General features: G+C 50.7%; 2 protein-coding genes across 3 annotated transcripts in view; one reads left to right on the plus strand and one right to left on the minus strand.

Annotated features, from left to right (window-relative positions):
• The window catches only part of Ranbp3 (RAN binding protein 3), a 51,734-nt gene extending 31,877 nt beyond the window's left edge, over positions 1-19,857 (plus strand). Inside the window, exons 6-17 of one of the 2 annotated variants that reach the window (XM_013355149.2) lie at positions 8,920-8,985; positions 9,345-9,437; positions 10,410-10,537; positions 12,965-13,078; positions 14,316-14,419; positions 14,577-14,652; positions 15,347-15,449; positions 15,657-15,766; positions 16,659-16,779; positions 17,929-18,071; positions 18,411-18,606; positions 18,689-19,857. In XM_013355149.2, the coding sequence (XP_013210603.1) occupies positions 8,920-8,985; positions 9,345-9,437; positions 10,410-10,537; positions 12,965-13,078; positions 14,316-14,419; positions 14,577-14,652; positions 15,347-15,449; positions 15,657-15,766; positions 16,659-16,779; positions 17,929-18,071; positions 18,411-18,606; positions 18,689-18,732 (1,298 nt within the window). In that variant the 3' untranslated portion in view covers positions 18,733-19,857. The remainder of the gene's footprint in view (positions 1-8,919; positions 8,986-9,344; positions 9,438-10,409; positions 10,538-12,964; positions 13,079-14,315; positions 14,420-14,576; positions 14,653-15,346; positions 15,450-15,656; positions 15,767-16,658; positions 16,780-17,928; positions 18,072-18,410; positions 18,607-18,688) is intronic. The other variant, XM_005371097.3, reaches the window with a different exon arrangement.
• On the minus strand, positions 19,571-21,720 carry Caps (calcyphosine). Its single transcript, XM_005371093.3, has 5 exons — positions 20,825-21,720; positions 20,630-20,730; positions 20,367-20,544; positions 20,077-20,283; positions 19,571-19,978 (listed from the first exon to the last, which is right to left on the minus strand). Exons 2-5 carry the CDS (start codon positions 20,710-20,712, stop codon positions 19,877-19,879), a joined length of 570 nt encoding a protein of 189 aa, XP_005371150.1. The 5' UTR covers positions 20,713-20,730; positions 20,825-21,720; the 3' UTR covers positions 19,571-19,876.
• Between the last annotated feature and the right edge of the window lie 1,316 nt (positions 21,721-23,036).

Raw genomic sequence — 23,036 nt, forward strand, 5'->3', positions numbered from 1 at the left:
TATGGATTATTTGCATTCATTTACATATTGACATCTAGTTATATCAGTACCATTTGTTGAATATACTTTCTTTTTTTTCCATTGTATAATTTTGGCTTCTTTATCAAAAAATCAGTAATTCATAAATTTATGGATTTATGTCACGGTCTTCTATTTGATACTATTGATCCATCTGTCTGTTTTTATGCCAGTACAATACTGTTTTTATTACTGTAGCTCTATAGTAGATCTTGAAGTCGGGGTGGTGATGCCCCCAGAACTTCTATATTATACAGGATTGTTTTAGTTGCCCTGGGTTTTTTGTTTTTGCATATGAAGTTGATTATTGTTCTTTCTTTTTTTTATTGATATTTATTGGGCTCTACATTTTTCTCTGCTCCCCTCCCTGCATCTCCCCTCCCCCTTCAGTCCTCCCCCAAGGTCCCAATGCTCCCAATTTACTCAGGAGATCTTGTCTTTTTATACTTTCTTTTAAGATTTATTTACTTATTATGTATACAACATTCTGCCTCCATGTATGCCTGCATGCCAGAGGAGGGCGCCAGATCTCATTACAGATGTTTGTGAGCCACCATGTGGTTGCTGGGAATTGAACTCAGGACTTCTGGAAGAGCAGTCAGTGCTCTTAACCACTGAGCCATCTCTCCAGCCCCCTTTTTATACTTTCTACTTCCCATGTAGATTATATCTTTTGTTGTTGTTGTTGTTGTTTTGTTTTGTTTTGTTTTGTTTTTCGAGACAGGGTTTCTCTGTGGCTTTGGAGCCTGTCCTGGAACTCGCTCTGTAGACCAGGCTGGTCTCGAACTCACAGAGATCCGCCTGCCTCTGCCTTCATAAGCCATGTAAGTCTCTCTTAATGTCTACATTGTTCTCTAAATGTCTAAGTACTTTGGAATTGTGGTTTGTAGGCTGGCTTTCTTTGCTTTATGTTTAAAAAACACCTATGAGTGAGTACATATGATAACTGTCTTTCTGTGTCTGGGTTACCTCACTCAAAATAATGTTTTCTAGCTCCATCCATTTTCCTGCACAATTCAAGCTGTCGTTATTTTTTCTGCTGTGTAGTACTCCATTGTATAAATGTACCACATTGTTCTTATCCATTCTTTGATCGAGGGGAATTTAGGTTGTTTCCACATTCTGGCTATGACAAACAGAGCTGCTATGAACATAGCTGAGCACATGTCCTTGTGGCACGATTGAGCATCCTTTGGATATATACCCAAAAGTGATATTGCAGGGTCTTGAGGAAGGTTGTTTCCTAATTTTCTGAGAAATCGCCACACTGACATTCAAAGGGGTTGTACCAGCTTGCATTCCCACCAACAATGCAGAAGTGTTCCCTTTTCCCCACAACCTCTCCAGTGTAAGTTGTCCTCAGTGTTTTTGATCTTGGCCATTCTTACAGGCGTAAGACGGAATTTCTCTGATGGCTAAGGATGTTGAGCATTTCCTTAAGTGTCTTTCAGCCATTTTAGATTTCTCTGTTTAGGTCTGTTCTCCATTTTTTTTTTTATTGGACTATGTGATCTTTTGGTGTCCAATTTCTTGAGTTCTTTGTATATTTTGGAGATCAGACCTCTGTCTGATGTGGGTTTAGTGAAGGTCTTTTCCCATTCTGTAGGCTGTTTTTTGTCTTGTTGACCGTGTCCTTTGCTTTACAGAAAGAAGCTTTTCAGTTTCAGGAGGTCCCATTTATTAATTGTTTCTCTCAGTGTCTGTGCTGCTGGGGTTCTATTTTGGAAGTGGTTCCCTGTGCCAATGCGTTCAAGTGTACTTCCCACTTTCTCTTCTATCAGGTTCAGTGTGGCTGGCTTTATGTTGAGGTCTTTGATCCATTTGGACTTGAGTTTTGTGCATGGTGATAGATATGGGTCTTTTTTCATGATTATTGTTCTTTCAGTGTCTGAAGAATTGTTTTTGGAATTTTGATGGGGATTGCACTGAGTCTGTAGATTGCTTTTGGTAAGATGGCCATTTTTACTATGTTAATCATACCTATCCAAGAGCATGGGAGATTCTTTTCATTTTCTGATGTCTTTTTCAGTTTCTTTCTTCAAAGACTTAAAGTTCTTGTCAAACAAGCCTTTCACTTCTTTGGCTTTGTTACCCCAAGATATTTTATGTTATCTGTATCTGTTATGTAGGGTGATGTTTCTCTGACTTCTTTCTTAGCTTCTTTATCATTTTATATGATAAAGGAGGGCTACTGTTTTTGTTTGTTTGTTTGTTTGAGTTGATCTTGTATCCTGCCACATTACTGAAGGTGTTTGTCAGCTGTAGGAGTTCCCTGTTACAATTTTTCAAGTCACTTAATTTGTACTATCATATCATCTGCAAATAGCAAAAGTTTGACTTCTTCCTTTCCAATTTGTATCCCCTTAATTTCCTTTTGTTGCCTTATTGTTCTAGCTAGAACTTTGAGTACTACATTGGATAGATCTCTAGAGAGTGGACAACCTTGTCTTGTTCCTGATTTTAGTAGAACTGCTTTGAGTTTCTCTTAATTTAATTTGATGTTGGCTGTCAGCTTGCTGTATATTGACTTTATTATGTTCCTTGTATCCCTGACCTCTCCAAGACCTTTATCGTGAAGGGATATTAGATTTTGTCAAAGGCTTTTTCAGTATTTAATGAGATGATCATGTGTTTTTTATTTTTCAATTTGTTTATATGGTAGATTTCATTGACAGATTTTCATATGTTGAACTATCCCTGCATCTTTGGGATGAAGCTGGCTTGATCATGGTGGGTGATGGTTCTGATTTGTTCTTGGATTTGATTTGTCAGTATTTTATTGAGTATTTTTACATCAATGTTCATGAGTGAGATTGGTCTGTAATTCTCTTTCTTAGTGATGCCTTTGTGTGGTTTGGGTATCAGGGTAACTGTAGCCTCGTACAAAGAATTTGGCAATGTCCTTTCTATTTCTATTGTGTGAAAAAATTTGAAGAGTATTGGTGTTAGCTCTTTGAAATTCTGGTAGAATTCTATGATGAAACCATCTGGCCCTGAATGACTGTTTCTATTTCCTTAGGGGTTATAGATCTATTTAAATTGTTTATCTGGTCTTGATTTAATTTTGGCATGTCGTGTACCTATCCAGAAAATTGTCCATTTCTTTCAGATTTTCTAATTTTGTGGAGTAAGGTTTTTGGAGTATGACCTAATGATTCTCTGGATTTCTTCCGTGTCTGTTGTTATGTCCCTTTCCATTTCAGATTTTGTTAATGTGTATGTTCTCTCTCTGCCTTTTGGTTAGTTTGGATAAGGGTTTGTCTATCTTGTTGATTTTTCAAGAAGAACTAAGTCTTTGTTTCATTGATTCTTTGTATTCTCTTTGTTTCTAATTTATTTATTTCAGCCCTCAATTTATTTCCTGTCATCTGCTCTTCCTGGGTGAATTTCCTTCTTTTTGTTCTAGGACTTTCAGGTTTACTGTTAAGTTGTTAGTGTGAACTTCTCCACATTCTTAATGTAGGCACTTAGGGCTATGAATTTTCCTCTTAGTACTGATATCCCATACATTTTGGGTATCTTGTGCATCCATTTTCATCGACTTATAGGAGTGTTTAATTTCTTTCTTTATTTCTTCCTTGACCCAGTGGTTACTCAGTTTTCATGAGTTTGAAGGTTTTTGTAGTTTGTGTTGTTATTGAACTCTATCTTTAAGCCATGGCAGTCAGATACAGGGGGTTATTACAGTTTTGTGTGTGTGTGTTTGTGTGTGTGTGTGTCTGTTGAGGTTTTCTTTGTGACCAAATATGTAGTCAGTTTTAAAGAAGGTTCCATGAGGTTCTGAGATGAAGGTATGTTCTTTTGTATTTGGGTGAAATGTTCTGTAGATTCTGTTAAGTCCATTTGAGTCATAACATCTGTTAGTTCCCTTATTTCTCTGTTAAGTTTCTGTCTGGCAGACTTGTGCATTGGTGAGAGTGTGGTGTTGACGTCTCCCACTGTTAATCTGTGGGGTTTGATGTGTGGTTTAAGCTTTAAGTATTGTTCTTTTATGAATGTGGCTGTCCTTGTATTTAGGCCATAGGTGTTCAGAATTGAGACTTCATCTTGATGGTTATATGAAATGTCCTCCATCTCTTTTGATTAGTTTTAGTTTGAAGTCTATTTTGTTAGATATTAAGGTAGCTACACCAGCTTACTTCTTAGGTCCATTAGATTAGAAAATCTTTTTCCAACCCTTTACTTTGAGGTAATGTCTGTCTTTGAAGTTGGAGATGGATCCTGTTTTTGTATCCCTTCTGCTAGCCTGGATCTTCTTATTGGCGAATTGAATCCATTGATGTTAAGAGATGTTAATAACCAATGATTGTTAATTCTTGTTATTTTTTGGTTTTGTTGGTGGTGGTAGTGTATGTTTCCTTTCTTTGGATTTTTCTGGTATGAGATTATCTATTGGATGTAGCTAGCTTCCTTGGATTGAAAATTTTCTCCTAGCCCTTTCTGTAGGGCTTGATTTATGGGTAGTATTATTTAAATCTGGTTTTGTCATGAAATATCTTGTTTTCTCTGTGGTGATTGAAAGTTTTGCTGGGTAAGTAGTCTGGGCTGGCATCTGTGGTCCTTTAGTGTCTGTAAAACGTCTGTCTAGGACCTTCTGGCTTTCAGAGTCTCCGTTGAGAATTTGGGTATAATTCTGTTAGGTCTGCCTTTATATGTTACTTGATTTTTTTCCTTGCAGCTCTTAATACTCTTTCTTTAATCTTTATGTTTAGTATTTTGATTACTATGCGCCAAATATGGGGACTTTTTTTGGTCTAGCTTATTTGATGTTCTGTAAGCTTCTTGTACCTTCATAGGCATTTCCTTCTTTAGGTTGAGAAAGTTTTCTTCTGTGATTTTGTTGAATATGTTTTCTATGCCTTTGAGTTGGAATTATTCTCCTTCTTCTATCCCTATTATTCTTAGGTTTGGTTTTTTCATGGTGTCCAGATTTCCTGGATGTTTTGTGTTAAGAATTTACTGGATTTCACGTTTTCTTTGACTGATGAACCTGTTTCCTCTATCGTATCTTCAACAACTGAGATCCTCTCTTCCATCTCTCGTATTCGGTTGGTGATGCTAGAATCTGTAGTTCCTGTCCACTTGCCCAGATTTTCCATTTCTAGAATTTTCTCCATTTGTGTTTTCTTTATTGTTTCTATTTCAGTTTTCAAGTCTTGAACTGTTTCCTTCACCTGTTTGACTATTTTGGCTTTCTTTAAGGGATTTATTGATTTTTTTCCCTATTTTTTTGTTTGTTTGTTTGTTTGTCTTTTCCTTGATTTATTTAAGGTTGTTTTCCTGTGTTTGAGCCACATTGGAATGTTCAGGTCTTCTGCTGTGGGATCTCTGGGTTCTAGGTGCCATATTGCTCTTCTGGCTGTTGAATGTACTGTTACACTGGTGTTTGCTCATGTGTTCTTCAATTGGTATGGTTTGCACCTTGCCTGTGTAGTCTGCTGGAGTTGTGGGAGAGGGCTGGCCGTGGGGAGCTTGTTGAGCTCTGAGGGTTGGGTTGCAGACTGGGTCTGGGTGGGTCGCAGGGGTGCTGGTGCAGCCTGGAGGCTTACAGGCTGCTAGGGACTGCCTTGTATTTTTAAAAAACAACAGAAAACCAAGCTGAAGCTCAGTGAGTAGTACACTTGTCTAGTGTGCAGGAGACCCTGGGTTTGGATCCCAGGAGCGTATAAACCATTCATGGAGGTGAGCACCAGTCAGCGGAGCACTCGGGACCAGGCAGTTGTGCTCTTTGGATACTGTGTCCCCAGGTGTCTCTGCACCTGGCTTGAGTCCAAGCACTGCCTTTAGCCACAGCTGAGGGGCACACAGGGCAGCCTTTTTTGGTCTTTTCTCTGTAACACCAGCCCTGAGACGTCCTAGGCTATAAACGATCTCCCTAGTCAGGCTGACAGAGGCGGTATAAACACTGAAGCTCCACAGGCATTCTGATGCTTTGTGTGGTGTCAGTGGCCGCCGAAGGCCAGGCAGCCGTTATAAGAGCATTGGCCCTACTTCCATGTGTGACCTCCCTTTCTGGTCTAGAAGCCAGATTCTCTAATCATCCTTGGCTTTGCCCTGAAGAGCTAGAGCATTCAGGGCCCTGACCTCTGCTGCCTCTGGTCCTCGTCCTGGTAGTCCATCCCAGGGTGGCAGGTGTTGCTTCTGCTCTATGAGGAGGTGCGGTCCAATTCCTGATAGCCAGGCCCCTCCTTTCCTTCACTCCACATCTAGAGCATGGTTGCTCTGCAGAACAGGCTTCCCAGGCCCTTCCAGCTGCACACACCTTTGGTTTGAAGGCCCCATGTCAGTTTGCGGGTATGTAGAGGTAGCACAAAGGGGATTTGTAGCTTTGTCGGCTGGCCTGCCTTGATTCAGTGTGTGTCTGTATTTGTATGTGAATGCTGAAGATGCAAACTCAGGCCTTAGACTTGCGGGTCAGGGCTTCCTCATAGGAGAGTCTTCAGACCCAGGGCTGACTTTCGGGGATCCACAAGAGTGACTTAGTATCTTGGGCACAGTTTCCATATACTCTCTGGTGTTACTACTGTCCATCTTTCAGTCAGGGCCCTGTGCTTCCCCAGCATGGTCATGCTCTGCCCTGGGTAGGAAGCTCTTGTTCACCCCACTCTTCTGTCCCACCTATAGCCCCAGAGCCTTCCCTCCCTGCCCTGTTCTTGGGTCTTGGAGCAAGGTGGATATAAATCTGGATCATCTGCTTGAGCTGGTGGCTTCTGGGCTGTCATGAATCTGATACATGGGTGTCGGCAGTCTGAACACTCCTAGTCCCTTTACTTTTGGTCCTCCCAGGGACTTTGCTCACCACTCCATCTCAGCCCTGGAATCTGCCTTGCTTCTCTGTTTGGGGTATGGCCTCTAGAACTAGAATCTTGGTGTTCAGGGTACCCTGCTTGGCCCTGTTCCTGGGCACATGGAGCCCACACTGATAGGGTTCTAACACCCTAACCCTTTTTCCTGACATCAAGAAGCCTGGTTTCAGCCAGACGTGGAGACATACATTTGCCATCCATTCTTTTTTGCTTGTTTGTTTTTCGAGACAGAGTTCTCTGTAGCTTTGGAGCCTGTCCTGGAACTAGCTCTTGTAGACCAGGATGGCTTCAAACTCACAGAGATCACCCGCCTCTGCCTCCCGAGTACTGGGATTAAAGGTGTGTGCCACCACTGCCTGGCCTCTCATCATCCTCTGCACTTAGGAGGTGGAGGCAGGAAGATCAGAAGTTCAAGGCCATCCTCAGCTACACAGTGAGTCTGAGGAAGAAACCCGGCTCTGCCCTTCATCCTCACATCATGCCATCCTTGCCCAGCCCACAGCCATGTCAGCAGCTGCTCTGGGAGCTTTGCCAGTCTCTGGCCAGCCTGGCTCAGTCCCCAGTGTATTCCCAATTAAGCAGGGATCTCCCTTGGGTGAGCAGTTTCCCCCATCAGCCAGCACCCCTGCCTCTCAGGTAGCATATATCCAATAGCCAGTTGTGTGGGAGGGGGTGAAGCTGGGTTTTCCAGGTCCTGGGTGAGTCACATACAGCAACACTGTTAGCAAAATGAGTCTCCAGAGGACCTGAGAAGAGCCCTGGGTGTCCCTGTGGATGGGGCTGGGGATAGAACTCTGAGCCTCCACTGCTCACTGAGTGTTGATAAGTGTCTGTCCATCTGGTCGTAGTGGTACCCTGCGTGAATCCCTGTATCCTAGCACAGTGGCCACGCTAGCGCACCAAGCTGGTGCAGGTGAGTGGCTGCAGTCCCTATGGCCAGCTGTTGAGATTACTTCTTTAGGGAACAGGACCCTGAGAGACCTATGGCCAGGACACAGCTGCCCAAAGCTAGCCTTTGGGTTTCAGTTACACCATTTCTGAATTTAGTCTCTGGTTTGAAAAGTGTGGTCCAGCACTCATCCCCTGGAGCTTCCCTGCCCAGCTCCATGGCTGGCTCTAGTGGCCCCTTTGTCACACATGCAGGTCATGTTTGGCTTGAGTGCTGCTCTGACTGGGTGATCCCCAAGGCAGCCCCTGAGCTTTTCTGTGTGGCCAGTTTCCTGTCAGTGTTCCCAGTGTCTAGCTGTCAACCCCAAATAAACTCCATCCTCATGAGTCCTGGCTCCAGTCCCCCTCAGTGTCCTCCCTCCTCAGCTGCAGGCATCACGAATCCCCTTCATATTTCTGAGTCCACCACTTTTGAATATTCCCCATCCGCATTTCCAGCACTGTGGGACCTTCTGTTCACCTAAGACCTAGATAGTTTCTTTGTCTGTGTATGTGGTGCACCATGTTACAGGGTGCTGGTGTTCTCACCTGTGCCTGTCAACACCACTGTCATCGTTCATTGCCCTACATCTCACCAATTGGGCTGGCCCCGCTGGCCAGAGATCTCTGTGTGCTTTTGCTGGTGTGTGGGGATCTGAACTCAGGTCCTTGTGCTTGCACAGCAGGCACTCTACCCACTGAACCAGCTCCCCAACCCGATGTTTCAGGTTATCTTCTGCTGACATTTTCCCAAGGATTTTGTTGTTTGATTCCATCAGGAGGATCATGGGTATGGGAGGAGGGGGTGGAGTCTGCATTCCCCATGCCTGATGATTGAGCCTCCAAGACTGCCTGTGACCTGTGCATCTTCCCACACCTTCCTGTCCTGGGTCAGGTTAGACTAGCTGGCACTGAACTCCAGGCATGTCCTAGGGGCCTGCCCAACAGTACCATCACTCCCTCCCCTGGGAGGAAGAGCCAGGCCAAGTGAATATGTTACCCTGCCTCAGCATCTTCAGCCTCCAGGTCTCCTGGGCTGGTCTTGCTGCAGAGTTACACCTCTGACCCGGGGCCTCCTACTTGCGCGATGCAGCCTAGACCATGCTCAGGGTCTCAGACCCACTGTGCTCCCTGTTTCGCTGAGCTCAGCTGTGTCTTGTGCTTGCAGAGGAGAAAAGCAGCAGCTTCCGGCTGAAGCCCCCAACGCTCATCCATGGCCAGGCGCCCAGTGCAGGTAGGTGATGTTGCCAGGCCTTTACCTAGCCCCAGGATCCTTGTTGCAGGCCCCAGTCTGTCTACAGGGATGTAACTGACATAGACGCAGCTCTGAAAAGCTGCTCAGACCTGCGGGGACAGGGTGTCTCCTACCTGGGAACTCACTGTGACCCTGCACCAGCTATGGGCATCTCCCCTTGCACTGGGTCAGCTCTCAGAGTGTAGCAGTGACCTGGGCCTCATCACAGATCCCAGTGGCAGGTGACTGTCACTATAGAGAAAGGGCTGGTTTTGACTGTGGCCTCCCATGCACGACCGTTGGAGTTGATGTGCCCTGGAGCAGCAGGGACAGGGTTCCTAGAATCCACTGTGTTCCAGGTCTGCCCAGCCAGAAGCCCAGGGAACAGCAGCGTGGTGTCCTCCGCCCAGCTGTGCTGCAAGCCCCACAGCCCAAGGTGCTGTCACAGACGGGTAAGGGACCAAGTCACAGTCTGAAGTACAGAGGCGAGCGGTTCCTTTGGGCCATCTCCATTCTGGAGAGCCAAAGTAGAGGAATGGAATGCTGCCCATCTCTCTTGTCAGCCTCCCAAGCTGTGCTCTGTCATCCTTGCAGAGCAGTTTCCAAGCCACCTGGGGCTCGCTGAGTTCTGGTCTTGTCATTCAGAGCTCAGCAGTGACCTAGGACCTGACTCATGCTGACTCCAGTGCTCAGAGCCAGCCAGCTCAACAACGCCATAGCACCCTCGAAGATTCTTGTCTTGTTTTGTCCCGATTTGGGGGCCAGCAGGATGGCCCAGCATGTCAGGGTGATTGCCGTTTTGTCTTGGTTTAGTTGGACTTTTGTGACTCGGCATCTCAGTGTGCAGCCCGTCTGCTCCTGCACTCACTCTAGCCTGGAATTCTGAAGCATGGGGTAGTAGGCACGCACCACTGTGCCAGCTCCCTTCTGGCTTTGTGAGTGTGCGCATGCACAGACGGGCTTTCTCCAATTGCACATGACCTGTCTTTGCTAGGTTTTCTTTTGCTCATCATTTTCTGGAAGCCAGTTCTTGTTTGTGTCTTGTTTGGGGAGGGGAATAGTGCTGAGGATGAAACCCAGCTCCGTGCATGCCGTCTGCTGGTGTAGTATGTCCAGAATAAAGACAGCAGCCCCTCATGTGGGAGCTTTGGGCATGTTTTGTTTTTAATCTAAGAATGCATGTTTTTTTAATGTACCCCTGATTGACATAGAATTTTCCATGTTGCTCTGTCCTTGAACTCATAGCTCTGCTTCCCAAGTGGTGGGATTAAAAGCACTTACCACCATGCCCTGCCTAAGATGAATGGAATTTAGAAGCCTCTTTCCAAAGGAGCCTAGACAGAGCCCAGCAGCTCGGGCAGCTGCCAGAGGGCTGAGGAGGGGATGCATACATGTGCCACCTGCCAACTCTCTCCCTTTTGCAGTCCCCAGTAGTGGCACCAATGGGGTCAGCATGCCAACAGACTGCACAGGACCAGCCACGTCTGCATCACCAGAAAACCTCACACAGAGGAGCCCCTCCGAGTCTGCCGAGGGGACAAACACACTTGAGGTTGGTGGGTCATGGGATGGCTGGAGTGGGCTGCAGCTCCAGGCCTGGTGTGATTTCTGCTCAGGTTCTCCAAGCCTAGACGCCTTCAGTGGTTCCTAGCGCTTGGCCTGCCTGGGCTTGCTCAGTGTCCTGTTCACAGTGGAACACAACACCCAGGAGGGGCCTGCAGAGGCTCCCAGCATGGGGCTAGGCAATAATGGAGAGGACGGCAGAGAGCCAAGGGGGCTCAGTCCTTTGCGGGGATGGTGCTCCTGTGACCTACCCGCTTCCACAGGGCCCCTGCTAAAAGTCCTCTCACACCACACCAGGGACTGAGACCTTAGCCACTGGACAACTGGCATTGGTTGTTGGCTGTCAGTCAGTCAGGATGGTCCCCACTACCCAAGAGCCCAGGAGCGACTTTTGTGGCTGTGTCCTCACCACAGTGTGTCTCCAATACAAGGTCCTACGTGTGTCATCTCCCCCTTACCCCACTCCCAGTCACAGATGGGCCCTCAGGTGCACGTATGGTGGCGCTGGGGTGTCAGCCCTGGAAACGTGAGAGGAGAGGGCCCTGCAGCCCAGAGTTTCAAGGCCACCACCCCTGCCCCACCTGCTTCTCAGGCTGCCTGCTCTGCTCTTGAATTCATCCATGTGGCGTCACAGTCAAAGCCACATGGGGACATACTCATCCCGCTCCCACAGCCTGCTTCTTGTGAGTGTGACTGAGACGCAGGAGGGAAATCAGGTGCACTGTTCCAGCCAGGCTGTGCCAGCATCCAGCTCCACCAACCCAGATCCACTTGAGTCACCCTCTGCAGTGCCCAGCCTGTCTGCCACAGTGCACGCCCCTCCCATCCCTTAGCGGAGGACATGCTGGTCCACCTCTCCAGCAGGCTGGGTGCTCAGTGCTAACTGATCTGACTGGGTCTGTCCCTGTGGCGCCCAGATTTCACCCCAAGGCTCCACCTTTCCGATGTCCTGGGATGGACAGGATCACCGTGCTTATTGTCTCTGATATGACAAGAGCAGGCAGAACCCTTACCTTCACAGCATTCCTGGCCTGTGACAGTCACTAGCTGCTGATCAGGGATGTTGAGCCCGGTGGCTAGGGAGTGAATTCAGCCTATGATGAAGCGCTGACCAGGATTCACAGCCATGTGATGACACACATGTCAGACAGGAGGGCTTCTTGACTCTGAACCCTGAGACTGGGACTCCTCAATGCAGGTAGAAACCCTGGTAAAGTGACAACAGACCTGGGGACTAGTTCTCAGTAGGGGACAGTGCCCAACAGGGATATGGAGGACTATGCATACAAGCCATGCTCCCTGTGTAGGCGTAGGACCCATGGCAGAGCAAGAATGGAACCAGATGTATAGTGTCAAGGCAGGGGGGGGGGCTATTGTTCTCATGACAGTCTCGCAGAGAGCACAGTTAGCGCTGTGCCACCCTTCCCACCACTGAGGGCTGCTGCCACAGGGATAGTGGGGCTCCAGGAACTGAGAGCACCCACCCACACACCTTCCATGTACAACCAGGGTGTCTGCCCAGAGGTCTCCTGGCAACACTCCAGATTCCCCTCATCTGAGCCACATGGTTGAGCAAGTCCCTGAACTCAGGGAGTCACACTTGCAAGACAATATTTAGAGGGACCAGTGACAGGACTTAATGGACTAAAACTGCTTGTTGCAAGCCTGATGACCCAAGTTGAAGCCCAGTAGAGAAAGAAACCAACCAGTCCAGGGAGTTACCCTCTGGTTTCCATGTGCATGCACACACATAAACACACACATGCTTGTACACACACATAGTCAAAGAAATTAATTTGGAAAAAAACAAAAACATAAGTTGGTGTAAAACAGTCCAGGAAGCTGTGTTGGAAGTGTGGGAGTGGCCTGCCATATGAGGTCCCCAGCCACTGGCTCTGTGCACCATGGAATCTCACATCTGAGTCCCACACCACACCATTTCCTCTCACGACTGATGGGGGCTCATTTGGTCTGTCTCTTGGTAGCTGATGCCCCATTTCTAGTGTACATCAGGACCCTTGGTTCTGATTCTGGCTCTGCTGGCACCAGGGTATGGTGACGTGTCTGGCCCCGCTGACAGCCAGTGTCCTCATTCCTGAGTAGAGTCCCCGGGAACAGGTTCTTAGAAGTGCCTTCTGAGCCCCGGGCAGACTGCCTAGGACCAGAAGCCAGTCTACTGCTCAGAGGTGCCCTTGGGTCTTGAGCTCCCCATATCTACCCTCTGTCAGCTCCACTGAGGCAGGGAACTTCTGGTGTTGGACAGCTGCCAGGCTTCAGGGCTTTCTCTAACACCCCTCACCCCAGGAGAATCTATCGTAGCTGCCAGCCATGTGCGTGCCTGGCTGACTTCAGACTCCTGGACGTCCTGTTGCCATCGCTTCTGAGTATGATTGGGTTCTTTTCTTATTCCCTGTAGGAGAAAGTGTTTCAGAAAACCCCACGTGGCACCTCAGAGGAGGGGCACTGTGAAGAGGAGCAGGCGGCCCCACAGGCCTTTGTGTTTGGACAGAACTTGAGAGACAGAGTGAAGGTATTTGCTGGGTGGATGTGGGGCAGTGGAACTGCAGCAACCAGTCCTTAAGGAGAGTGTCCTGGGGTACCCGCGACAGCCACACATCTACCCAGACATCCATTGCCCAGGGCACCGTTCCACTGAGAATCCCTCCCCACTCTGAGGTAGTGTTTCATGTGGCCCGGGCAAACCTCAAGTCCTAGGATTTTGGGCTACCTCAGGTCATCTTTCCAAGAACAACACTAAAATGCTGGTTGCGTGATTGATTTGGCATGGGTTTGATTTGAGATAAGGTCTTGAACTCACTGTGTGGCTATGGATGACCCTGGACTGATCCTCCAGCCTCAGCCTCCTGATTGCTGGGATGGCAGTTGTACACTAGCCAGCCTGGCTTTGTGATCTGGGCCCTGGGCTCAAGCAGCCTCCAGTGGGGCGACCACAAAATCCTCAGCAGAGCGGTCAGACTGCTCCTGGAAACCAAGTCTGATGATGCCTGCAGTGCCGGAGCATGGGGTCTGGGGCAGTTCTCAGTACCCACAGGACCCAGGATGCCCCTCAGAGAGTGATTTGGCCTGGGCTGCACAGCAAGACCTTTGTCACCACATTGAAATGCTCCCCCATGCAAAAGACTCCAGTGCACCTTCTGTCCCCTGCCCTCTGGTAGGAACCTCCTTCTCGGGGCTGGGCACCCACCATGCTCAGCCACAGGACCTCAGGCTTCTGTGGGCTCTGCACTCACCCTCCAGTGCCATCAGGCACAGCCATGAGCCAGGGTCGCAGGATCTTCTAGTGTCAGGAGTGACACCTACATCATGGCTTTTAACAGAACCATGGGGAAACTGTGGTTGTCATGGTACCATACCCCCATTATATGACTGGCTTCTAACAAGGTAGAAAAGCTCTTAAAGCTTTGCGACCCTCTCTGCAGGTTTCTCTTCCCCACTTATTTTGAGTGCAGCCCAGACCAGCCTTGAGTCTCAGCCTTCTGCAATGTTGAGATGACAGGTGTGTGGGTCCACACCAGACAAGATCTCACTGTGTAGCCCAGGCTGGCCTAAACTCTTAGGATTCTCCTGCCTCTCCCACCCAGTGCTGAGATTAAAGGCGTGCACCACCACACCCATCTTGTCTTTGTGTCTTCACCACTGTGTCAGGTGTGGCCATGTTGGTGGCAGATGTACCTTGTGCTCAGTGCATCCTCAAGGCAGGACTTGTCAGACAGGACCACGTGAGCAGCCCTTCCCTCTCTCTGCAGTTAATGAATGAGAACGCCACTGTGGCGGATGCAGACAGCACTGCGCATCCCAGCTCAGAAACACCTACTGCAACCAACTACTTTCTGCAGTACATCAGCTCCAGGTGAGTGCGCTGTTGTGCACACATGCCACCAGGACTCTCCATCTCGAGAAGAGAGGTCCAGCTGGCCTGTGTGGCAGGCTGTGGGCCTGAGGGGGCGGGGAGAGACAGGCATTTGTGTGTGCCTGTGGTGCACACTGACGGTGCCACTCCTCTCCAGTGCAGACAGCTCAGCCCACAGTACTGACACCTCCAACAAGTTTGTGTTTGGCCAGAACATGAGCGAGCGCGTCTTGGTGAGTGGCCCTGGCTGGCACTGTTATCTACTTGGGGGCTCACAGCATGTGGCTGTCATGCTGTCTCCTGTGCAGTCAGGACAGGATTCTCAGGTACAGGAATGAGAAAGACCAGCTCCAGCTCACATTCGCTACAGGCTTCTGTTGCCCCCCAGAGGCTACTAGGGGGCCGGCTTCACCCTGTCTATACTCTTCACTGACACAGGCATCCCTGTGGCCAGCGCCACAGCTGGCCCCAAAGCTACACCACTGAGATAGGTGGCCTGTGTCCCTGTTCACAGAATCAGCCATGCCTGCCATTTCTGCAGGACAGGGGCAGCCAGGATAGCAGGCGCATGCATATTCCCTGCTTTTGAACACTCATAGCCCAGGACGCAGAGTCTAGTCATCACCCACTCCTCTCGGCCATTTTCTTCCTCTGGGTGTGCGCCCAGCCCCACCATGGTGTCCACAGACTCTGGTCATGCCCCTGGCACCTGGTACAGTTGCCATGCTGCAGCTTATTCCTGTTGGTCTGCCACAGCGTGTGGTCCTGAAAGGAGGGCCTGACTAGGAATGGCTGTTGAGGACAGGCCCCTGCAGGGTGCTCAGGTTTCAAGGCCTCCGGGAAGTGCTGAGCAGCCGTCCCTGCTGGGCCTCTCACTCTGTCCTCAGCACCCACAGCAGCTCCGCCCTGGCACGCTTGTTTCCTCAGAGCCCCCCCAAGCTGAATGAAGCCAACTCAGATGCCAGCAGGGAGACTACGCATGTCCAGTCAGGGTCTGAGCCATCGTCCCAGGAGACTGCCCCCAAGAAAGGTAGGGCACAGCTCTGCACACACCTCAGGAGACTCCCGACCACTAGGCAGGGACAGCTGTGGCCCCAGTAGATGTGAGAGGTCGGCTTGAAGTGCCCGGGATGGATGGCGGGTGGCCATGCTCTGCTGACCAGGACAGGGCTCCTTGGGTCCCCAGGAGCCCCCCAGGCCTGCTGACTCGGTTGTGGTTTTGGGTCCTCTCATGCAGAGTCACTGGCCGAGTCAGCCGCTGCCTACACTAAGGCCACAGCGTGGACATGTTTGCTGGAGAAAGTGGAGGTCATCACGGGGGAGGAAGCGGAAAGTAACGTGCTGCAGGTGAGTGAGCGTGCTGAGCAGGGCGGCCAGGAGTGGGCTGCGTAGCAAGACCTGACTTCCGGAACAGCCAGTGAAGGCAGGGAGACGTCTGAGTTCAAGGCTAGCTTGGGCTACTGAGAAGGTTCCAGGACAGTCAGGAACATTTTTGCCTAAACCAGTTGCACAGCCATTGTCACAATTGGAGCCCCGTCCAGTGAGCTAGCACCCGCAGGTCTTCTCCTTGCCTCTGGGTTTCCCAGTTCTGAACACTTCTGGGATTCTCCGAAGTGTGGAATTTTGCCCTGGTTTTGACACTGAGTTTGGCATCCTAGGTCAGTTGTTTCTGTTCCTGACTGGGTAACACCCCAAGGGACTGCATGGTGCCAGTGAACTAGTACTTGGCCCTTTCTGCTTTGGAACCCTCATAGGCAGGATGACACGTGCATGTTTGTAAGGACATTCACTTGCTTTCTGGGTCGGCAGTGGAAGGGACTGCCATGCTGTTGTCTTCCCAAGCGCTGTAGGATGTCCCTGCAGCCGGGCAACTCATAGCAACACCCAGCACTCCTTCCCGTGGGAGCGAGGTGGCATCTCTGTGTGTTTGGGTTGCCAGAGTTCTCCTTGCTTATGCATTTGGGAAGGGTACATGGTTCCATAGTAGAACAAAGCTTGCCGGAGCTTGGCTTCCATTCCCAGAACCACAGAAACCGAAACACATAAAGAGGTGACTGTGCAAAAAGAACAAAGCTGGGTGCTGGCTGGCAGCGTCCTGACTATAGCTGCGGACTGGTAGGCAGATGGGGTACTAAGATACCGAGCATCATTGGTAGCTTTGGTTTGAAGTGGAGCTTGAGTTTGGTGGGATACAGAGGGTGGGTACCCATACCCTGCTCACTGACCCCATGTGTTACAGATCCAGTGTAAGCTGTTTGTGTTTGACAAGGCCTCACAGTCATGGGTGGAGCGTGGCCGGGGACTTCTGAGGCTCAATGACATGGCATCAACTGACGACGGCACGTTACAGTCCCGGCTGGGTGAGCACTGGATAAGGGTAGACCCTCCTAGAGGTGGCCCTGGGGTCACACCAAACCAGAAGTGTGGGGCCCATAGCTGGGACAGGGCATGGCTGTGAGCAGGGCCCTCTGGCCGGGGCCTACTGCTTCTGCACACCCACTCTCTGCTCAAGCATCCTTCATGGAAACAATACAGCTCGGAAGCAAGGTGGCGGCAGGAGCATGTCAGCCTGGACTGTGAGTCCTCAGAGCAGCAGGCACTGCTCCAGTGTCGGTCAGAGCTGCCCTCCTCCTGTTGGGATCTGACCTGGGATCCACTGTGAGCTCTTCCAAAGAAATGGGGAACTCCTGTCCCATTTGGTTACGTTCCCTTGAAAAGCCAACTTAAGCCCAGAATTGGGAGGTGAGGCAAGAGGACTGCTGTGAGTTCAAGGCCAAGCCCAAAACAAAAACACAAAAGTTGGTGGAAGCATTTGTAGTACTGCTCTAGGCAGTGACCTGTGACCCTGCGCATATGGGGTAGTGGGGGCTTGTTGTTGTTCTTTTTGTGTTTGTTTTGTTTTTAAAATTTATTTTATGTGTTTTGCTATGGGTGTTCGGTCCCACTGGAACTACAGACAGTTGTGAGCCACCATGTGGAAATTGAACCCTGTTTCTTTGGGAGAGCACTTGGTGCTTTTTTTTTTTTTTTTTTTTTTTGGAGCCTGTCCTGGAACTCACTCTTGTAGACCAGGCTGGAACTCACAGAGATCCACCTGCCTCAGCCTCCTGAGTGCTGGAATTAAAGACTTGGCCCACTACTGCCCAACACAGTCAGTACTCTTAACTACCGAGCCATCTCCAGCCCTAGTTTTTTTTTCCCCCCCATAACAGGTAGCAAGCCAGGAACTACCTGTATGATGCTTGTTCCTGGAGCCTCAGATGAGCTCCTGGCCTTGGGGGAAAGGGAGGATGGGACTCATAAGCCTGACTGGGTGGGGAGAGTTGGGATCCGCCTCACACACGTGGTGGGCTTGGGCTTGAGGTGGGAGCAGGTGGTCTCCATCTCAGGAGGGCTCTGTGAGAGCATGCCTGCCCTGTTCCAGACCTGCAAGGGCATGGCTCCCCTGGTCTTCTGGAGGTGGGCTGCAGGTTGGGGCATGTGTGAAGCTAAGGGCCTCCTTACTGCAGTGATGCGGACCCAGGGCAGCCTGCGGCTCATCCTGAACACGAAGCTGTGGGCACAGATGCAGATGGACAAGGCCAGCGAAAAGAGCATCCGCATCACAGCCACGGACGCCGAGGACCAGGGCGTCAAGGTCTTTCTGATCTCGGTGAGCTCAGGGGAAGGCTGGCGTGGAACACTGGCTCAGTGCTGGTCACTGTCCTAATGTCACAAAGCAAGGACACAAACCTCCTCCCTGGGCAGTTCCCAATAGCTGTGTGCACACCATGCTGTCCCCTCTACTACACATGTGCAGGGATGACAGACCCCACTCTGACCTCATTGTCCAGCCTGACTCTCCAGGGCCTTCCAGCACTTGTAGTCCCTTGTCAGAGAAGTCAGCTGATCAGGCCAGTGTGGCCCAGCAGCAAGCCAGGGTCTACATGTGTGGATGCTGCCCAGCCTGGCTACCAGCTACACACTGCCACCTCACACACTGTCTCCCCAGGCCAGCTCCAAGGACACTGGCCAGCTGTATGCAGCCCTGCACCACCGCATCCTGGCACTGCGTAGCCGTGCTGAGCAGGAACAGCAGGAGGCCAAGGATCCCGTACCTGAGCCAGGGGCCACACGGGCCACCGAGGAGGAAGACAGTGATGAGGATGCGGTGCTAACTCCCTCAGGGGTCACTTCCTCAGGAGCCGGTGAGCAACACGGGGCCTGTGGGAGGGACTCCAGCTGGCCACAGTGGCTGTGCTGGGGCTGAGGGACCCACTCTTCCCACAGGCGCAGATGATGAAGGAGATGGCCAGACTCCTGGGAGCACATAGCAGCAGAGCCACTGCACCAGGCTGCTGCTTTGTCGTCTGTCCGCTGCCCGTCCCTCCCTGCAGGCCGCGTCATGGTGGTGTCTATTGCTGGGGTGGCCGCAGGCTGGATCCGCGTGTCCCCTCTGCAGCAGATGGGGATGCCAGGATGCAGCTTGGGACTCAAACCTCATCATATTGATGAGCAGAAAGAACGATCCCTGCCCTCCTCCGATCGAAAAGGCACATTGACACTTGTCACAGCTTCCGCTGGCTCTCAGACCTGGCCTGGTCACCCAGCCTCGTGGTGACCAACTCTCCCTCCCTGGGCAGCAACAGTTCAAACTCTGAGCTCAGCGTTCTGTTGAGAGCAACCTGCTGTCTGCTCAGCTTCCCACTCTGCCAGGTTCACATGGCTGATGCCTTTCATTTCTGATGGCCTGGCTTCCGAGGACCTGGGTGAAGCTGCTTTTTGGCTGAGCTGACTTGATGTCCCTGTGGGAAGCGTCCAGCCCCCACAGTGACTCCCTAGGTCTGGGCCTGAGAACGCCTGTCTGGACAACGCTGGCCCAGGAGGGTTCCTGTGCTCTTGTTCACCTGCACCACCTGGGCCTCCCTAAGCAGCACGGCCCTGAGAGATTGACCATCTAGGGCCCCTGAAAGGCAAAGGGCCTGTCCTCAGGCAGAAGGTGACACCCCCACCATAGACTGTGTGGTTCCATCTCTGCCCAGGCCACACCCGGGGAGGCAGCAAGGATACCAGAGGCTGCCTGGCAGATGGGTCAGTCACACTGCTCCCAGCCTTAGCCAGTCAGTGACAAGTGACTCCAGACGTCGCCCATGTGTTTTGGAACATTTATGTAAGATTGTCATATGAAATGTATTTGAGAACTGCATTAAAACTTTTAACTAAAACCCCGACCTCCCATGCACCTGGCAGCCAGACAAGCTGGGTGTGGCCAAGGGGGGCCCTGATAGGGTCAGTGCTCAATCCAGCCAGGCCTGTGGGTGGCCCTGCCAAAGACCTGGTCCAGCCGGTTCTTCAGCCTCCCATTCTCACATAGTCCCCTCCCTGTGTCTAGTTGGGGCCCCAGGACAGTGGTAACAGTAGCAGATGGGTCAGGGGACTAGGCTAAGGGCAGTTGTCAGGCAGCTGAGGGCTACAACATCAGAGGCGCCAGGCATTGCTCACCATGGCCACGAACTCTGAATCAGTGTCCACTGAAGCGCTGAGTCCCCTGTAGTAGTCTTGGAACTCGGCCAGTGTGACCTATTGGGGGGGGGAGACAACAGGCTATGAGGGGGGAGGGCTATGAGTGGGACCCAGGCCAGGGAAGCTGCCCTGTGGAAGGTACCAGGTGAACACACCTGCCCATCCTTCTCAAATGTGTCAAAATTGTCGAGGAATTGATGGAGGGCCTCATCCTCTGTCCACTCTCCACTGCGCACCTTGGGGTGAGTGTGGCCAGAGTACACCCCTCGCAGGTCGTCCACAGTCACCACGCCATCCCCTGTCTGGTCCAGCTTGGCAAAGGCAGCTGCAATGACGTCTTCTCGGGCCTTGGACATAGGGGGCTGTAGAAGGGGACAGTGACTGAGGGGTGCTGGGGCTGGCCACTCTCACTGGCACCCCTCACAGTGTCTGAGGCCAGCCTCACCTGTAATGCCCGCAGGAACTCCTCCAGGTCCAGCGTCCCACTGCCATCACGGTCCCAGCGCTTGCACAGTGCCTCTGCCTCTGCCTCCTCCACATCCAGCCCCAGCTGTCCCAGGCCCTGCCTCAGCTCCTCTGCATCCAGGGACCGGCTGCCATCCTTGTCCAGGCGGCGGAAAAACCTGGGGAGCAAGATATCAAGTTGGATTCCATTGACGGGAACCGCCAGGCCAGAAGGTGCTGAGAATACCGGGCATGAGGGCTCACCTGGCCAGGCCCTGGATGCCCGAGGCCCCTCGGGATAGACACTGGGCTCTCAGCCTTTCTATGGTGGCATTCACGGTGTCCATTATGAGCACAAATGAACACTGCAGAGACAAGAACTTGCAATGGGTTTCTGTACTCAGATGGCCTGACAGAGCTGCTAATACCACACAGCCCAAGATCACCCCAACCACTCACCTGGCTTGCCTGTGTCAGGGTCTGGCCAGTGGAGCTCCGGGGAGGTCTGTGCGGCCTGCCTGGCACAGCTGTTGCTAGGCAATACAGATGGCTCTGGGGACAGGGAGGGGCCCGACTGTAACTCTTTCTGCACCAGATACATTAGCTTGCCAAGAAGGGCAGGCACTGTGACTGACTCCCAGACCCCTGTCCACCCCTGGGGCCACAGTAGCTTCAAGCCTGGCTAGAGACTTGGAACACACAAGCTGTCTCACTCTGGACTTCAGGGGTATCCCAGCTATTTGGGAGACTTGAGGTGGGGACAGAGCTGAAAGTCTGAAGCCAGGTTGGGCTACAGACTGAAACCTTTGTCTTTAAAAAAAAAAAAACAAAAAAAAAACGGGGCCTGGTGGTACACAGGTATAATCTCAGCATGCAGGAGATGGAGGGACAGGAGTTCCAGGCTATGTGAGGCTGCCTCAAAATCAAAAGAAACATTGTCCATGAGTTTGCAAGCCAACCAGTGTCGTGATTGAGTTAATGAGAAACTGAAGTGACATTTTGCTATCCAAATGGATGGCCTGTTGTACTCCAAACATTGGCGAGTATCAGAAAACTAGCTCATTGTTTTCAGTTTTTGGTGCTGGGGATGAAACCCAGAGCCTTGGCATGCCAAGCAAATGTTGCTAAGTCACCCCTCAGGCACCACTGCTTTTCTATAGAGAAATGTAAAATATAATCAAGAATTGCTGGGAACGTTCCTTTTCACAGTGCTGGGATAGAAACCAGGGTTCCAACCCATGGCGAGTAAGCCCTGCCACTGAGCTACAGTCCAAGCAATTCTGAGTCTTAAGATGCAAGGCTGGCCACAAATCACAATCCCAGAGAACCCAGACAACAATGAGGACCCTAAGAGAGACACGCATAGTTCTAATCTACATGGGAAGTAGAAACAGACAAGATCTCCTGAGTAAATTGGGAGCGTGGGGACCTTAAAAAAAAAAAAAAGCAAGGCTAGGAGGTAAATCTCAGCATTACAAACACTCCCCCCAGCCCCCCTCCCCCACCTAGATAGTCACAGGCTGGGGAGTGGAAGGTGGGGCATGGGTAATAAAATCAATAAATCCTTGTCCCCTAAATTCAAAGTTGCTTTGGTACACAGAGCAGTTTCCCTTCCCTTTGGCCTGAGTTTCCTCAGCTGTCACAGCCTGTGCAGAGTTGCAGGGCTCCTGACTCCAACCCCAGTCCCCACAAGAAGGACAGCCCAGGCTTAGAAAAAACTGGTTTATTCTGGTGCGTCTCCCCTGTACAAACAACTCCCTTTTCCCTTCTGTTTCCTCTATTGATGGTCCCAGGCAGGAAGTCAGCACCATGCAGGATTCAGAGACCAGCTGGATGGAGCAGCTCCTATCTCCCCCCCCCCCCACACACACACACTTGGTGGCTGCTCCAGGACAATTCCCTGAGCACCAGGACCATGAAACTCAACAGACCAAGTGTTGGTTGCACGCTGGCTGCAAGGGCGTGTGAGGACTCTTCTCCTGCTGCTCTGACAAAGACAACACACCGTCACCATCGCAGGCCCGGGATAGCACTGAAACCAGAGTTACAAAATAGATCCTCTCAGGGTATCAAAAGAAGACTTGCTACAAAAACACCATTGTCCCTGCGAACAGGGCAAGGGCTCATCAGATGTCCAGGAGGCTCCTGGCTGTTGGGGGCCTCATCAGCTGTGGCAGGCACTGATGAAGATAGAAGTTCAAAGGCAGCCCCGGCTACATAAAAGGGCAGAGGCCAGCCTGGGCTACACAAAACTGCCTTTAAAAAGCAAAAGAAGCAATCACAGTGGAGGGCAGCAACCAGGCTGTAGTAATTACTACAGGGACGCTGGTGAGAAGGCCCCTCTGAAAGGGGACATTGGAGAGAAACCTGAGTGTCATGGGAGAAGGCTGAGGCTTGGACTGTGGTGTCAAAGAGGGAATGGAGGCAAGGGAAATGGATCCTGGATTCATGATTTGTCTTCCTACACAGAAGCAACAGAGCATGAAATAAAGAGGAGATTCTGCCTCAGGAAGAGTGGTGATGGGTCAGGACTCATGTCACCTGGGCATGTGACTTACACTTGTATTCAAAGCACTTGGGAGGGGAGCTGGAGAGATGGCTTAGTGGTTAAGAGCATTAACCTGAGTTCAATTCCCAGCAACCACATGGTAGCTCACAACCATCTGTAAGG

The sequence above is a fragment of the Microtus ochrogaster genome, unplaced genomic scaffold (assembly GCF_000317375.1).
Source record: "Microtus ochrogaster isolate Prairie Vole_2 unplaced genomic scaffold, MicOch1.0 UNK98, whole genome shotgun sequence".
In the NCBI taxonomy this organism is placed as follows: Eukaryota; Metazoa; Chordata; class Mammalia; order Rodentia; family Cricetidae; genus Microtus; species Microtus ochrogaster.